The 18,944-nt window shown below is 33.7% G+C and overlaps 1 protein-coding gene and 2 long non-coding RNA genes across 5 annotated transcripts in view; 1 reads left to right on the top strand and 2 right to left on the bottom strand.

The window, feature by feature from the left end:
- Positions 1 to 18,944, top strand: part of LOC147846482 (uncharacterized) — a 455,407-nt gene that overhangs the window by 313,362 nt on the left and 123,101 nt on the right. The window lies entirely within an intron of this gene.
- LOC147837227 (uncharacterized) lies at positions 2,299 to 6,240 on the bottom strand. The gene is made up of 2 exons (XR_015478923.1): positions 3,581 to 6,240; positions 2,299 to 3,530 (listed from the first exon to the last, which is right to left on the bottom strand). It is a non-coding gene; the product is annotated as an uncharacterized LOC147837227 (long non-coding RNA).
- The window catches only part of gpc5c (glypican 5c), a 276,595-nt gene continuing 266,934 nt past the window's right edge, over positions 9,284 to 18,944 (bottom strand). For all 3 annotated transcript variants that reach the window (XM_087241345.1, XM_087241343.1, XM_087241344.1), the window contains one exon: positions 9,284 to 11,152. In XM_087241345.1, coding sequence (XP_087097471.1) covers positions 10,998 to 11,152 — 155 coding nt within the window. In that variant the 3' untranslated portion in view covers positions 9,284 to 10,997. The remainder of the gene's footprint in view (positions 11,153 to 18,944) is intronic.

Below are 18,944 nucleotides of genomic sequence, written 5' to 3'. Positions count from 1 at the left end.
GCATCTCATTTTGCACAGACCCTCCAGATAGATGAGGACTAAAAGCTCTGCAGCAATTCATGAGTTTGTTCGGTAACTAAATGTGGTCAATTCAAAGACAGATAAGTGCTATAATATCCATCTGAAATGTACACGTGTGTGTTTGAGCTTATTGAAAGCCATCTAAATGTAGACATATGGTATTGACCACACAAATACAGAGGAGAACTGACATTTTGAAAAGGAATTTTAGAAGAAGACATTTGGTTTTCCCATTTCCCTTTTATATTCAAGAGACTAGTTCAAATATCACCTTGTAGATTTTGACCATTGAACCAGTCTTGATTTTGAGTATGTGTGCAGCTGGTTTAGAGAAATTAGCAAAAAACTTGACAGAAAGCCATGTGGATTTGAAGAAATGCACCCAAATGTGAACATTCTTATCATTTACTCACCACTGAGTTGTGCTAAACCTGTTAAAATGAAACAAAAAAACAGCAACAACACTATTAAAATAGTCTAAAGAACAACTCAATAGTTTTTAAAAGAAATTCAGTGCTAGATAATAGTCAGTAGGCGAAAACACCAAATAAACCATCTTCCATATTAGCTTAGCCACTAGCCTAGGACAAAATAATAATACATAATACTAGAAACAGAGAATGAGCTAAATCATGTTAAGCAATATGCTAGCAGCAATGTGTTAAATCTTGCTGACACACATGATGTGTTAAATCATGGACAAACATGCTAAAAAGTTGCTGATTAATGGCAAACCAACATGCTGAATGTATTCCAGCAGTATGTTAGTAGTATTATGCTAACATGCTAGCTGGCAATCACATTAGAAATACTTTAGCAACATTTTAAAACATGATCATTATGTTACTCATGCTAAACAATGCCAAAAATGTGCTAGCAGGGTGGCATTTCCCAAACAACGACATAACTCATGGCTGACCTATCACAATGTATTGGTTGAGAAAAGAATAATGTAGTGACGAGTGTTTCCCAAAACCCTGTCACAGATCCATAGTTTGAACCACATTAGTTATAATGCAAAATGTCTATAATTATGTTCTAAATGGGGTGGAGTAACTACTTCTTTAGAGAAGAACCCCATAATTTATTTGTGTAAGTTATATTGTTTTACACGCACACTCATACAAAAAATTCCAATATTAGTTTTGGGAAAAACATGCACTCGCTTTCTATATAAATTGAAATATATGTAAATAGCACATATAGGGCCTATATTTCCTTTACAAATAGTATTGAGAATATTACATATTTTATTCTAAAACATAAAATCACTTACAAAAGCTAACACATATTCTAATATCATATATAAATTGTAGAAATAAATAAATAAAGAGTCGATTTATTACAAAATAAAATGTAATATTTTTATTATTATTTATTGGGAAATTTTAAAAATCCTACTTTAATAATAATATTAATGATGATGATGATGATTATTTTTTATTATGTAGAATAATGTTTATTATTTTTTTTAAAGTCTATTTTTACAATTGACACATGTAAACCACAGCAGAAATGTTCTAACCAACAGGCCCATGTCATATACAGTACATATGTTTAATAAATAACCTACTTTTTAATTAAAAGCATTAACATATGCTATGTTTTTGTTTTCACAAGCTTTGGAGACGTAACATAAATTCCACTTTTTAAATAATAGGTCACCTATAGCTTTCGTCAAGATCCCCGGCTGTGTTAAAAAAATACATCAATGTTTTCAAAGTGCACTGCTAAGGGAGCGCAATTGTAAACATGAAGGTAGATAAAACTGAACTGTAAAAATACTTTGAAAGCGAATTACACCTAAGAGAGGAGTAATTCTGCTTTTTTTTCAATAATTATAATTACAAGTTTAAATGTTGGAACATTCTAAATGATTAGGGCATAAGGGGATAATTGGGAATAGAACACAGATAGGAACTATGTTTCTAACTACAGCTCTTGGGGTGTATTTGCAAGCATACAAGTTTGCGACGCAGTTTGCAAAAATTTGTTGAAACGATGGATTTGGGAAACACCAACTCAACAAACTATGTTTGTAATGGCAAAACTTGCGACCTTAGACGGCTAACGAAGGTTTTCAGAAACGCACCCCAGGTTAGTAAAAAGCCAAAATGCTGGCAATATGCTTAAAACACTAGCAACATTATAAACAATACAATATAACGCATAGATGGTTAACTGTTCATTCATGCTACAATGCTAATTCTTTATTCATAGATTTTACCAAAGCGGTTTTGTTGATATTTTAAAATTTTTAAAACAGTGGAGATTAAATATTCTGAAACAAGTTTATTAGCCGTTTAACCAACTTTTTATATGCGCCATGGATATCTGTTTTTCAGTAGCTTCATTCGCTGAGCCGTACGTGTTCAACTGTACCAACCAAATCACGAACAAACAAATAAAACACAGCAAACAGACCATAATAGCGATTCACTTTACAGTCATACACAGAAACGACAGTTGTAGCACACTGACATAAAAACTGAAACTAACATAAAAACATTGCTTTCCAATTAGCATAACTCATTCAGGGTGTGAATTACACAGAAGACATTTAAATATGTACGTACAGTATGTGAGTGTGTATATTTGTTATTTTAAAACCATTTGTTCATCAAAGGAATAGTTCACATCAAAATATAGTTTTGTAATCATTGCCCCCTTCACTCAGCAAACCACAACCTCCCAAAATGGACAAAAAGTTTGTGTTTTCAATGAAAATACATTAGTTTGAATATAGCATGATGTCCACATCCCTTCCAATTCAATCGCTATAGCCCTCTAAGCACAGCTAGACAACGTTTTGCCAATCTAAAAAGCTAATTAAATGTAATTCTAACATTTTTTGAGACACATTTGTAATATGTGAAATTTTAATAGTTATAAACAAGGGATAGATGATTAAATGAGTAACTGTGTAATACCAGCAACTAATTTTGGATAGCTGATTTGAATGTTATCACTCGATTAAATGGGCATTATCAGTGGTTATCAGCTGATAGATATGGGCCAGTAGGGGTCTTTAGCACCAACTATTAGGCTCAGAAGACTGTTATCATCCATTCACATGGTTAATCAGCTATAGATCACATATGGCGAACAAGAAGTATTTTTTTTAATTTATAAATTTCCCATTAATTGTGTTCTATTAACGTCTACCCCTGCCCTAACCCTAAACTCAACCGCCACAGTAATGTTAAAACAAATTTGGAGTCTTCTCTATGGCTGATTAACCATGTGGATGGATGATTACAGCCTTCTGAGCCTACTCTTAGGAAACAGAAGGCCCCTACTGGCCATTATCTGATAACCACTGATAATGCCCATTCAATTGAGTGATAACATTTAAAATGGGTGGTTGTCCACTATTTTAGCTGAACTGGTCACATAACTGCATCACAAGACTAAAAATGCATTGTTTTCGAGAGCCTCAATTTCTTAGTCCACAATGCAGTCCTAAAAAAGCATTTTCAATTTTATCCATGTTAGCATTTAAAAAAAAACTGTTTGGGTCCCACGTTAGTTGCTTATACCTGTGAACTTACATGGTAACTAGGTGTGTAAGTAGTATGTAACTACAGTGTATGAACACAATGGTACATAGTATTTACTTGTGTAATACTGGTGTAACTACACATATGTAACAACCCACTAACTATGTGTACGTTTAAATGTGAACAGGACATTGGTATAACAACACTAAGAAATTACACATCTGTAACAAGAATTATGTAAGTGCATTGTGTAACAATATATACTTGCAGTTGTTTTTCCACTTCCACACCTGTTTGTATACCATGTAGTTGCGAACATAGTTTGGCAGAACTAATACTGCATTAGAAGGTTTCACCTTGTGATACCAGTGTGCTTAAATGCCACATGACAGCCGATTTGAAAGTTAACACTCGATTAAATGGCCATTATCAGTGGCTATCAGCTGATAGATATGGGCCAGAGGCCCTCTGCGTCAACTGGTAGGCTCAGAAGGCTGTTATCATCCATCCACAAGGTTAATCAGCTAAATCACATATGGCAAATGAGAAGAATTTATATTATTTATAAATTTCCCATTAATTGTATTTTATAAACGTCAACCCCTACCCCAACTGCCACAGTAATGTAAAAACAGATCTGGATCGGGAGTCTTCTCTTTTAGTATAGCTTGATTGAATAGGCGTTATCAGTGGTTTTCAGCTGATAGATATGGGACAGTATGGGTTTTTTTTGTGCCTCAGAAGGCTGTTTTCATCCATCCACATGGATAATCAGCTATAGATCACATATGGTGAATGAGAAGTATTTATATTATTTATAAATTTCCCTACCCCCACCCCAACCCTAAACCACAGTAATGTGAAAACAGATCTGGAGTCTTCTCTATTAGTATAGCTAATTAACCATGTGAATAGATGATAAAAGCCTTCTAAGACTACTAGTAGGCACATAAGGCATCTGATAGGTCCCATATCTATGAACTGCTAACCACTTATAAAGCCCATTCAATCAAGTAATAACATTAAAAGTGGGTGTTTTGGACCAAGCGCCTAAAAAAGTGGTAACTTAAAATAGTTAAGGTGATCTGGTTTTTATTTAAATATTATTTAACTTCACTGAACCAACCTATATACATTCATTAGTACCAGCAACATCCATTTTTACAAGCTGTATGGCTCTTTAAAATACCCATTACAGGTTATCAACTATTAACAATGTCCTGATAGTAATTCGCACCCTGTGTACGCATCTGTGTTGTTGGTTGCTGAATTGTTGATTTGCAAGTGTTCAAGAATATATGAAGATTCATGAACTTCCATTAAAAAAAAAAAAACATTATAAAACCATCATATGACAGAAATCAAATAGAGAAAATCATGTGCAATCAGAAACAGCGAAACAAATAATACAACACGGTTTACAGACTCTTTAGACCTTCTGTGTAAGAACTAGAGCAATGTTTTAATACTGACTTTTAAATGTTAACATACAATAGGAAATAGAAATGTTTTTTTTTTTTTACGTTGCTAAAGAAGCTATTGTAGAAAATATTTGGTATCTCTAACTCTTGCATTGCTTAGCTTTTAAGTTCATTATAAAAGAAAGGCATTCTGCATATCTGTGGAGCTTTTCACAGCCTTTTTTTTCATTTTTACTTTTTTCATTAAACATGACAAAACATTCACGCAAACTTGCATCACACTTTTGGCGGGAAAATACTTTTTTTAATCAGAATAAAGCAATTTTAGTGCAATTTTAAATATTAAATCCTATCAGATAATGAAACTGATATTGCAACACTTTTTATATCTCAACAAATCTTCATCATTAAGATATAGTTGAAGTCAAAATTATTAGCCCTTTTTCGTTTGAAAATATTACCCAAATTATGTTTAACAGAGCAATACATTTTTCACAGTATTTCCTAGAATATTTTTTCTTCTAGAGAAAGTCTTGTTTGTTTTATTTCGGCTAGAATAAAAGCTGTTTTTATTTTTTAAGCCATTTTAAGGTCAATATTATTAGCAACATGTTTATAGTTTGATTCTCTACAGAACAAACCATTGTTATACAATGATTTGTATACCCTAACTTAATTAATAAACCTAGTTCAGCCTTTAAATGTTACTTTAAGCTGAATACTAGTGTTTTAACACTAGAACTGCCATAGGGTCAATTTTACCCATCACTGCTATTGAAATGTACATAACAGACCTTCAATAAAACATTCAAGCCCCCCAGTCATTGACTTTTACTAAAATTGCCTTATTTACAATTTCAAGATATTAAAAATTGTTTAGATAAAAATAGATAAAAAGTGGAACACTTATACCTATACTGTAAGCGCCAGATTGGGTCAAATTTACCCACTGTAAAAATGCTTGTATTTATGTACTGCTTATGTTTGAAATTACTCACCAATGACTTTTACTTTTAATTTCATTCACTGAATTTGTGGTTTTAATAAACTAATAAAGTCACAATGACTAAAAGAAGGCAATTTGTTGAGCTTTTAAAAACACAAAATGCAATGAATGATAGAGAGTCTGAAGAAATAATTTATGCATCAGAGTATGATGCTCAAATTTAGCTATTTTAACCCACTCATAAAATACTCCTAAAATAATCTTGTTTTCCTAAAATAACAATTTCATGAGTCTCGACACTTTTTGTGGCCAAAAAAAAAAAAAAAAAAAAAAGGAAATGCTGTTTTGAAATATGAAATTATATATATATATATATATATATATATATATATATATATATATATATATATATATATATTTTTTTTTTTTTTTTTTTTTTTTTTTTTTTTTTTGCAATTTCTAAATACAATTTTGCTAGGTAAAATTAACCTGCACTGGCGATTTTAGGTATACAGCAACTTCCGGCAGTTCAAGTGTTAAAAATAGCTAAAAAATTGTGTACTGTCATCATGGCAAACATAAAAGAAATCAGGTATTAGAAATAAGTTATTAAAATGATCACCTTTAGAAATGTGTTGAAGAAAATTTCTCTATGAAACAGAAGTTGGGGAAGAGTACACAGGGGGGCTAATAATTCTGACTTCAAATGTGTTTTCTTGGAAAGGCAATGCACTGTGATGGCAAATATGTACACTGTGAAACCCAATAGTTAACTTTATCAAATGAAATGAGTGTATTAACTCAAAATTTACAAAAAGTTCACAATGAAAAGAGTTTTGAACTCAGTGATGAAGGTTAATGAGTTAATTAAATACCTCATTACTTTAGCTTAAACGGAGCAAGTTCACAGTACTCATATAGATTAGTTTTTTTCAACTCAAATGGTTTGTAGCAATCGGTTTCCTCAAATGGTTTGAGTTGTCTTAACTTATTGGGTTTTACAGTACTCAGTTGGTTTGAGTTCTCTTCATTTATTGGGTTTTACTGTGCTCAAATTGCTTTGTTTACTCGAATGGATTAACTTCAAAGTGCGATTAGTTTTTGAATCTAAATTGTTTGTTGCAATCTGTTTCCTCAAATGGTTTGAGTTTCCTTAATTTTTGGGTTTTACAGTGATATATAATAAAAAATACATTTTAAAGGGAAATTTTGAGCCCTTTAAATCCTTGAAAGTCGTGCAAACAGGTAACAGCAAATCCCTTTAACATTTCCAATACTTTGTAAGAGTTATGTATTTATATTCATGAATTTGTGTAAGTTTCTGTTAGAGCTGATGAAATATATATTTGTTTATATATATATAAAAGTGTGTGATACTTTAATTAAACATTCATTGTCCTATTGAACTCAGCGCCAGTTCAAACTATATACATACTACAATGTGCATATCATTCAAAGTTTCATTCAATAATGCTCCATCTATGTGTGTGGTAATGTAGTAAAGTCCCTTGCTGATTGTGCGGAGAGTTTCTGTTTTTATTTTTTTGTTGTGTGGTCATGTTTCCACAGATGCACACATTTCGTCATGCATTCCACTGTCCCAGTCGGTGATGATAACGGTTTCGTCCTGATATTTTAAGTCTGCGGAGAGTGTTAACACTCGTCTTGAACACTAGACAGCTCTGCCGGTCTCTGCGGGACTCTTCCACAGAAATGAGTCTGTCACATAAGGCTGGGAACATGTGGCTTTTTTTTTTAGGTATACAGTGTGGGGAACTGCTAGGAAATGCCAGGGTCATATATCACCACATAATCAAATGAACGAAATATGGAAAACAAAATGCTTGATTTTTTTTCTCCTTTTTTAATAAACAGTATTGTCATAATTAACTGCAGAAAATAAAGGTTTATTGATTTTACTGCTTTTATTTTGCATTCACATTTAATGTGATTGTTGTCAAAGCCCAACTATTTAAATAAAAAAAAAAAGTTTTTAACATCTAGAAATAATATAGAAATATAATAAAGACTGTCTTTTTTTCTTTCTGTTTGGTCTTTTTTTATCATTATTAATAAAACACTTTAATTCTAAGCCATTGATGACACTCGATTCATTCTTGAAGTGAAATTTTGCCTGTATTCGGGGTTATATTATTTGTTTTGCATTGCTGCATTGGGCTTCTACTTTAACCTGTCCTCATAAATGCTGCATGTAAAATCGCCATCGGCATTTTTGAGTAAATGTTTCAGAGTCCCATATAATAATAAATATTTAAACTTAAGCTGTGACTTGAAAATGTAACCATTTATGATATTTTGCACATTGAATGGCCAGTAACCTAAATATTATATATATATATATATATATATATATATATATATATATATATATATATATATATATATATATATATATATATATATATATATTAGGGATGCTCCGATCAGTATTTTTGCAGCAGATGTCGAGTTTTGATTCCTTGTCATGGTGATCGGCCATTAACAAGAACCAATTCTGATGCTTCAAGCTTTGTATAACTTATTGCATAAAGCACATTTTCCCTTCAAGTATGATAAGGTAGAGATCTCTCTATAATAAGGATGTTGAATATATCCCTTGAACATGTCTCTTATAACTTTTTAGTATAATGATTAAAGCAACTTAACAAAAAATTATAGATAAAGTAGAATTTTTGGAAACATTACAAATGTCGGAAGAAGAATTCAACATGTATCAGCGAAGAAAAAGTTTGGAGCGCATATTTGATGCATAGGTTAAAATGCACACCTATAAATCCATTAGTTCTTCTTTCCTAAAACAAAATAGGCCTGTAAACTGATGTTTATTACAACAAGTTATAGTATTAAATGTATGAAAGTTAAAAAAAAAAAAGGTTTACTATTTTTATTTACCTTATATATTTAGAGCCAGGTTATAGTGAAATTGCAATAGTTATATAAAAAATAAAAAATCTGTTCTAATATGTAAAAAGGCCTCAATAAAAGTGCATTTGCAAGGCCATTCAAATATTTTGCTCATCTCCAAATATTAATAGCAGCAGAATTATCGCAGCTCTGGACAGCTGCCATGTTGGGAGCGCAGAGATCGCTTATGCACTTGCAATCAGTTCATAAGATTGGTCAGATTGGCGAGTACTGAAAAAGTCATGAAATGTGATTATTGGCTGATACCGATCTCCAGCTGATCAATCGGAGCATTCCTAATATATACATTCCTAATATATATATATATATATATATATATATATATATATATATATATATATATATATATATATATATATATATATATATATATATATATATATACAGAAACTTTTTAACATCTGGAAATAATATAGAAATATAATATAGACTCTTTTCTGTTTGCTCCCTTTTTAAAATATTTTTTTATAAAAAACCTAATTTTTTACTTATTAAAGGACTTTTTATTCATTCTTGAAGTGAAATATTGCCTGTATTGGGATTAGATTCATTAATTTGCACTGAGCTTTCACTTCAACTTGTTCTCATGAATGCTGCATGTCCAATATTTGTATGTAAAAACCACCATCGACTCTTTAGGTAAATGATTTATTATCTCATATAATAATTATTATTTAAATATAAGCTGTGACTTGAAAAATTTGATCATTTATGATATTTTGCTCATTGAATGGCCAGTAAACTAAATAAAATGTGAAAATAAAATGTCAAAACCCTGCAAATGATAAAAAGCCTCATTCACACTATGAGCGACTCACATCGGCAAATCGACAAGCGATCGTTCATTTGTGAGTGTGAGTGACCTCCGACAACTTCGGTCTATGTGAAGTACAGCCATCGATGCGCGACCAGGTGCGGATGTCGAGCTATACGACAAAGTTGTGAATATTTCAATTATATGCAAATGAAGAGTGAATTTCCTGAGTAACAGCCAATAGGAGCACCGGTAAAGCATATGAGATCCTCTCTCAGCTCCTGCAGAGGCTGGCTGTATTCTCTGTGCTGTGCCTAAGCCGCCTTTCCACTGCACACGAAATTTGGACACAACTGTTAGAAAACGCTCTCTTGTGGCTGTCACAAAGAATTTTCAATTTTGTCACGCACCATGGAAGAGAAGCTGATTCTCGTGGTGTTCGGAATAAAGGAGTGCAAAAGCAAGAGCCTTTATCCTTCATGCATTCACCAGGGTTAAATGAATGAATACTAAAACTCAGAGTGCCAAAAAATGTGGAGGGAATGTGAAGACAACATTAAAAAATAATAGTTTTTATTACTCATTTATGAGAAGACTATGCTTTTTTCTGATAAAAAAATAAATAAAAAAATAAAAAAATAGTATTTCTCATTGCGCACAGACCTGCTTGGACAACACTGGAATACATCACATCTGGTCGGCCAGTCGCATATGGTGTAGTTGCAGGAGTTTTGCATGTATTTGAACGTATCCGCAGCTCAATTCAGATCTGAATATTCCACATACGGAGATGATGGTAACCCCTCGCAGCTCCTGGACTACTCTCCATTGGAAATGAATGACTTCCGGTGTGTCGCTCAGCGTGTGCAGTGGAAAGGGGGCTCTACACAGACATGCAGCAGGTCGCCACACAGGCAGCTACAAAGTCGCCGCTAGTGCGAATGAGGCATCATGCAGCATTCATTTCTCACTAGTACATTACAAATCATGATCTTTAATGCAATCATTTTCTGAGCAAACTAATTTATAAAAAAATTACGATTTGAAACATTAAAGTCGACACTAGGCTTGCGTTTAAAACTTTCTATGCAAATGCATATTCAATTTATACTTTCTATCAACACAATATTGGAAACTAATTTGATGTGGATATTAAACTGGAACTTCTACGACTCTTACATATTTCAAACAATAAGTACCTGCATATTACTGCAATAGAGAGGCATTTTTACTGTTTATGTTTGAGGCAAAATGCTTGTCAGGATGTTACTGTGATTTAAATCAGACTGTTAATGACCAACTGCAAGTTTGCATTCTTTGTGTGTGTGTGTGTGTTTTGGGGGGATAAGACCCTGACATTTCTTTAATGATGTTCTCCCACGTGTATGTGTGTGTTTATATGTGGCCTTTCAGATGAAGGGCCACTGCAGCCCCAGACTGAGGATGATGATGATGAAGCTGGCCGTGGAAAGAGAAGCATCGGATGACGGTTTATTTCTGGGGATGGGTACTTCATTGAAAGAGACCTTCACTGTTGTTTTGGATGAGTCCTCTTCTTTGGGAGCTGGAAGAGAAGAAGAGAAAAAAGAGGATCACTCAAGAGCAACATTACGGATGCATGTCTGACATTGTTAAGGCAACAGTCTTCAATCAGGAAGTGAAATAGACAGTCAATCAGATATTAAAAAAAGTAAACTGAGTCTGTTTGCTGTGCGTGTTTGTAAACTGGTTTTGGTGGTATATGAGGACTTGCTACGCTGCTGTGCAGTTCATCCAAGACTAAAGCCCTATCTTAAGGAATGGGGAATACTGAAATCTTGAAAACTGCTTGCTGAACTCACAGTTTAATGACATATTTCAAATCAGCAAGGCAATCTGAAGTGACCCGTCCCATGATTGCTGTTGCTTAAGCACTAATTACATTCAAAATTTGTAATTTCCAAATTGCTCTATTATGCACAAAGATTGGCATGACACCAATCTCCTTTTCGGTTGTCTCAATGTTAACAATAGGATGTGGTTATAAACACTAGAATAACAGAGACAAAAACCTGAGCAAAGACTGGAGGATGGCACAGAAAGGACACAATACATGTAACATTCGGCGATTTTGCTGTGATGTTTTTTTTTTTTTCTCCTGTCAAAATCGATGCAGATATGCAGTAGTTGCAAAATGGTCCAGCTTGCCATAACGAACAAATGTATTAAATAGAATATGTGAAGACTATAGACTGATGACTGACAATTCGTTGGAGATACAATTGGTGCACCGTTGGAGATTCTTTTCAGTGTTTTGGCTTTCAGCACTGACATTTACAGTATTAAACTGAATTGAGCTAAAGTAAACTGTGAAAACTGGACTGAAGTAGGGTCAGTTTACAAGAATTTCATCTATGTTAAGCTGCTTTGCCACAATCTAGTAAAAAAAAAGTAAAAAGCACTATATAAAAATGAATTGAATTGAATTGAAATTTCGACGAAAAGACAGGACTTCCCTTTGCTATGACAGCCATACTGACATTAGCACTTTTCCCCATTCACAGTAATGAGGGAACCGTCTTTGTACAGATGTGGCCGCGGAGAATGTGCGCAGTGCTGTAATTTGTCACGCGCAGTCATGCGCTGTGCTGCAGCAGCAAAGGCTGCCTTTTTATAAAAAAAAAAAAAACACACACACACAAAAAAAACACTTTTGTGCTTTACGCAATATCCACCAGGAGGCGCAAGGAACAACTGATTTTCTATTGTCCGACCAGCACGAGCAAACGCCCCCCCCAACTTAAACAGCCTGTCCAGGGATGCATTTCCGAAAACCATCGTTAGCCAGCTAAGGTTGCAAGTTCCATCGTTATAAATATAGTTTGTTTATTTGGTGTATATCCCAATCCATCGTTCCAACAAACATTCGCAAACTCCATCGCAAACTTGTACGTTTGTAAGTACTTCTCTAGAGCTGCAGTTACAGGTAGAAGCATAGTTCCTAATTGTGTTCTATTCCCAGTTATCCCCCCATACCCTATTCCTTTCGAACATTCCAACATTTAAACTTGGAATAATAAAAAAAAATTAAGGAATTAAAGTCATCTCTCTTATGTAATTTGCTTTCAATGTATTTTGTAAACTTTAGTTTTAGCGATCTTCATATTGACAATTGCGTTCCATTCATAGTGCACTAAAATCAAAGTGTCATCTAAATAGTTTACACGACATTAAAAAAACTCGTTGTTTATTGTTTTTTAGAAAATAACTAAAATCTTTTTTCCGATTCTTTGTAAAAAAAAAAAATGATAATAATAACTAAAAATGGCTAAGACTGGCTTTCATTTATTAGTAATATAGCTATATGACTATTTTTTTTTTAGCTTTTCTTTGTTTTATATTGGTTTATTTATAATTTATTATATCTGATTTTTGTATGCTTTTTTTTTACAAACTTTAAGAAATAATATCTATATCTTTATTACACCTAATGCTAAAATGACATAAAAAACAGTTTTATGTCATTCTGTTGTATTCATATTTTTCTATTATCTCCAAAAAAAAACAGATGAATAAGTAAACAAATCAAGCATCATCGTGTCAATAAATATTTTACAAATGTCTAATAATACTGTTAAAACGATTTATTTTATTTTATGTAATATAACAATATTGAACGGTGCAGCTTTTCAAGTTTGTTCAGTAAGGAGTGTTTTGATTGGTTGACAAAAAGCTCAGTGATTGGCTAAACAGAATATCCTCCCAAAAAAGATGTGTACGAACCGTGTCCTGCCAGGAAGGTTTCAAAAATACTACACACTAATTCAAAGGACTCCATGCTAGTGTCAGCATTTCTTGGTTAATAAATACATCTAACAAAATTCATAAACAAATGAGGAAGGTAATACAAGAGCTTCATAATTTTGTAAACGTTTTACATGTATTTATGTAAGATGCTTACAGTATGTGAGAGCATTTGGGAAACATTTTTGCTTTTTGCTTTGAATTGATGAATTGTGTTTTGAATTTACAAATTGTGCTTTGCATTTATGAATTTTATAAATGCAAATGTAATATTATTGAGACTGATCTGGCTCCAGTTTTTTTTTTTTTACAGTAAAAACTACAACATGCCTATGAAGAGTCCTCATAAACCACCAAAGCCAACGTGTTTGATTCTGGTATTCATCACATTGTGTGGACCAAATGTTTTCTGAAGTAGCAATATCTGTAATTTTTGATCTTGTGGGGACATTTTTTTTTTTAATCTCCATGAGGAAAATGGCTCATAATTCACACAGAATCATGTTTTTTTTAAAAGGTAATCCTGAAGAGTGTTTCCTGTTGCTGTAACAAGACATAATATACAGTCTGTACAGTGTAAACATCATTATGTCTATGGGAAGTCCCCCTAAAACATGAAAACCCAACATATGTGTGACAAAACTGTACCTTTATATCCCATTTAAAATCTCCCCTCCTCCCATTACCCACCATTCCACTGTGCTGCTGACTTCAGCACTCCCTCAGCTGCTCCTGTCTGGCTGAAAAGTTTTGTAGCTCTGTAATATCTCTTTCCTTTAGTCTGCAATCATCCTGTCCCGGTCGCCCATGCCCTTTACATTCATCTCTCTCTTTATCATTAGTCTTTGTCTTTCTTTGTCTCATTTTTACCCCTTTTTTAAAAATCCCTGCAGTCCAGCATTTCTCTCGCTCTCTCTATAGAGCTGTTCAGTCATGATGGTAATTTGCAGGGCAGCCCGAAGGCTAATTCGCCGCAGGTTCCCTCATGAATTTACTATGGGTTTTTTGGAATAGCGGTTACCATTCACTGTAGGTGCAAACAAGCTCTGCCGTTAAGCTGACTTACAGAACTTTCACATCTCCATCTATATCATAAACATGAAAATAGTACCTCCAAAGTGGTCTATTTAGTCTAATGTATTGTTCATTTATTCATGCTCAAGCCGTTCAGATCATCCAAGACACCCCACCAGCATGAAGTGTTTCAGATTTTCAGTGACTGCAGTTACATTTAGTTTTTGATTTTTATTTATAACTATTTTATTTCAATTAGTGCAAAAAAAAACTGACCTATAGTTTTAGTAGTAGTTTTTGCTTACTACAATAACCGATATTTCTTACCTAATTATTGCAAAAAAACTGTCCTAATTACACACAATATCTTTACTAATCAACACAATTTGGGTTTTAGTCAGGACAACTTAATTGTTTTATGTTCAATCCATTACAATTTGTAAAAACAATCAAGTCAACTTTATCGGTTTGTGTTGTATTGGGACAACATGAAGGACTTGTGTAAATCCCAGAATTTTCAGTTTTAAAATATACTGATTTGTACCAACTACTGCACTTTGTTATTCTCTTTAATTATTTACAATGGCTCATAAATCAGAAGTCTTGCAAATTCACTGAAAAAAAGCTTTCTGGCATCTTAAAAAACAAGGTTAATAATATTTTTCAACAGCATCAATTGCCAAGTGGTTCAACATATTCTGACTACTGACTCGTCACATATTGACACTCACTCAGGACTCCTTCACTTCCATTTGTGATGCTCCAGGTAGCTCTTTGGCATCATTTTATGACATGCAAGGTCCTTCGATGCTTGTAGTTAGGGCTGCACAATATATTGGTTCAGCCTCAATATTGCCATATGCACATGCACACCAGTCACATTGCAAGATATGCAATTTTAAGTCTGTATAATAGCTTACCGGGAGCTCCATAATTGTATTTAATTACTGTGTTTATACAGAATTGACATTATTTACGCAAAAAAAAAAAGAAAAAAAAAAAGGTATATATTCTCACTATAATTTTTTGTTTTGTTTTTAGTCCAAATATTCAATAATTTCAATTTCATTTAATTCGATTCGATTCAATTCAAGTTTATTTATTTAGCGCTTTTACAATGTATATAGAGTCGAAGCAATTTAACATGGAAGTATATGCATTGTAAAGTGAAAACAAGATTATTTTATTTACCCCACTGGCAGATATTACTTGATTTCAGACATAACTCTTCAATTTGACTTATTTCTTGATTTTAATTTAGCTAAAAACAAAACAATATTATTACTTGATCTTCTTGAAATTCTCACTTAATCTTCTTGATTCTATTTCTGTACCATAATACTGTTAGACTCCCCAGAAAACCATGCTATATAGTGCAATTAAAACTATTTTATGAAACTGTATTCATATTGCAATATTTATTGCAAAAAAATTGTATATAATATTTTAATATCAGATTTTCCTATATCGTGCAGCCCTACTTTTGTCATTATCATGCATTGTATTAAATGGTTACATGTATTTTTAAAATACGAATCATGTTATAAAAATTCACACTTTCAGGAAAATTTTGGAGCATCTACCCCACATCTAACCCTAAACCTGCAACATCGTCATGATAACACACGACACTAAAGTAATGCAATAATCAGCATATATCAACATTACATGTAACATAATACTCTAATGTACATAAGTAATGAAACAAAACTAAAAATTAACCATACTAATGTTAAAAAAGCATATAAAGGGAAGTGTCATGCTGGGAATTCTGTGATAGTGAATTCACAGTTATTCACCTTCTATAATAAAGCAGTGTTTCTCAACCACGTTCCTGTAGGACCACCAACACTGCATGTTTTGGATGTCTCCTTTGTCTGTCACACCCTTTACATCTCTTTCAATCTCTGCTAATGAGCTGCTGATATGAATCTGGTGTATTCGTTTAAGGAGATGTGGGCTGCGCTCGAAACTGTCTACTACTCAGTGTATTTCAGTTGAGTTTAAATGTATACTACTCGGCCATAAAAGTACGGTCTAAAAGTATCTAAAGTACAGTCTAAAAGTATCCATAAAAGTATCTATACAGTATGAATGTGAGCAGTATGAATGGAACTTGGACGTACTACAGCCGCTATTTTGTCATGATTATGTGCCCTACTCGCGTGAGCTGCGTTGCTTACTTCTCATTCATAAATTCTGTAGTGTAGCATCAGATGAACAATTCAGAATCTTGCCAGAAGTAGTAGGTTATCCGAGCACTTCTCAAATACTGTTTTTCGAATCCTATGAATTTAAACATACTACTCAGCTCGCATACTGATTTTAGCGTGCTATATAGTTTGGAAGTATGCAAATTTGGACGCATCCATGGAAAACATGCAGAGCTGGTGGTCCTCCAGGAACATGGTTGAGAAACAATGTATTAAAGGGATAGTGGACTCATCCTCAAGTAAATCAAAATCTTTATGAGTTTCTTTGACCACAGAGGAAGATATTTTGAAGAAAGCTGAAAACCTGAAACCATTGACTGCCATAATAGGGAAATTAAATACTATGGAAGTCAATGGTTTTCAACATTTTCAACAAGTATCTTCTTTTGTGTTCAGCAAAAGAAAGAATCTCATAAATGTTTGAAACAAGTAAAGGGTGAGTAATTGATGACAGAAATATGGTGAAATATCCCTTTAATGAAACAAATTCTTAACCAGGTTACATATTTTTACTGTAGATTTTTTTACCGCTAAAATCAGAGACATTTTTTACAGTATTACATATAATCATTAAAAGTCCACTTAAACCGAAAGCTGCGACCATTTTTTTTTTTTCGTATTGTGACGCAGTTTCTAGAGAAACAGAATATTAAATGAGAAAACAGTGGGCGTGGCTTGTTTTTCTACTGCGAGCTGATTGGATAAGCAGGCATTTCATTCAGAAAGATGGGGAAATGAGTTTAAGAAGAGTTACTTCAACCTAACAGACACCTCCTCCTCACCATTTCTGTTTGTTTTCAAAGCTGACAATTGGAGGGGCGTGATTAAGTGAGTTAGCCACGCCCACAACATCAGACAGACTTAATCTGCCATTTTAGCTGAAAACAAACAGTATATTTTCAGATTCCAATTAAAGATTACAAGGGCATCAATTGTTTTATTTTTTAATGACATGCGCAGGTGAAATGTTCACCGCAAAACTAGCAATGTGAGCTAACAATATGATTAGCTTTGGTTTCATTTGTACTTTAACATCCAGCACTAACAACAAAATCTTAACAAAAGTACCTTGGCTATAGTATTTTTACTTCTTTTACTTTATATTTCTTGTTTGGGTTTCCTGCTAATTACTGACTGATTGAGGAGTCCTACTCACACACACACACATACACACACCACCCCCAAAAGCGTGCTTATAAGTGATTCCTGACTGCTTCATACAGCCCAATAAACCCCCCTGTGAACGTGAAGGCTAAACTTGACTATTAGCGAGTCAACAGGTCCTGCATGGAGACGATTTGAGAGATTCCAAAGATGGTAATTCAGCCTGTAATCACAGTGAATGATGGTAATTATGCTCTCAGACATCACTGCCGTTGTCAAGCATGCCTGGGTGATGATTGCGAGCTGATAACTTTATTAGCATGAAACAGAGTTGTGACAGAGGCGGATTCTGTGTTTGGATCTGAGGCTGCTAATGAGATCACGGCTGCTTTTGGCATGAATGTTGTTTTCCATCTCACACATAGAGCTTTACTGTTGCTTATTTGGCATAAGACTAGGTAAAATATCTTTACAATAAACAAAAATGGATTCTGGAGAAGGTGAAGTGATTTTAAGGGTCTTTGGATGGGTGTTTTATTAGTATGGGAGAAGCAAGAGAATTATGGCAAATTGGACAAGTTTGTGTTTAAGTGTTCATCTGTTCTGGATTGTGATGGGTGGATGGATTCAAATAATAAAACTTAATTTACTGATGTTGCATTAAGACTAATTATATCATATCATACACTAACCGGCCACTTTATTAGGTACACCTTACTAGTACCAAGTTTGACCCACTTTTGCCTTCAGAACTGCCTTAATCCTTCATGGCATAGATTCAACAAGGTACTGCAAATATTCCTCAGAGATTTTGGTCCATATTGACATGATAGCAACATTTGTCGGCTGCACATCCATTATGCAATGTTATTCCAATCTTCTCTGAGCCTGTGTGAATTGTAGCCTCAGTTTCCTGTTCTTAGCTGACAGGAGTGGGACCCGGTGTGGTCTTCAGCTGCTGCATCCGCCTCAAGGTTCAACTCGTTGCGTGTTCCGAGATGCTCTTATGCAGATCTCGGTTGTAATGAGTGGTTAACTGAGTTACTGTCGCCTTTCTATCAGCTTGAACCAGTCTGGCCAATCTCCTCTGACCTTTGGCATCAACAAGGCAATTGTGCCCACAGAACTGCTGCTCACTGAATATTTTCTCTTTTTCTGAGCATTCTCTGTAAACCCTAGAGATGATTGTGCATGAAAATCCCAGTAGATCAGCAGTTTCTGAAATACTCAGACCAGCACCAT

The sequence above is a fragment of the Danio rerio genome, chromosome 2 (assembly GCF_052040795.2).
Source record: "Danio rerio strain M-AB ecotype USA chromosome 2, GRCz13ab, whole genome shotgun sequence".
Taxonomy (NCBI): Eukaryota; Metazoa; Chordata; class Actinopteri; order Cypriniformes; family Danionidae; genus Danio; species Danio rerio.
Note: the sequence above shows the minus strand (reverse complement) of the source record. Positions and strands in the feature narration are given on the sequence as shown.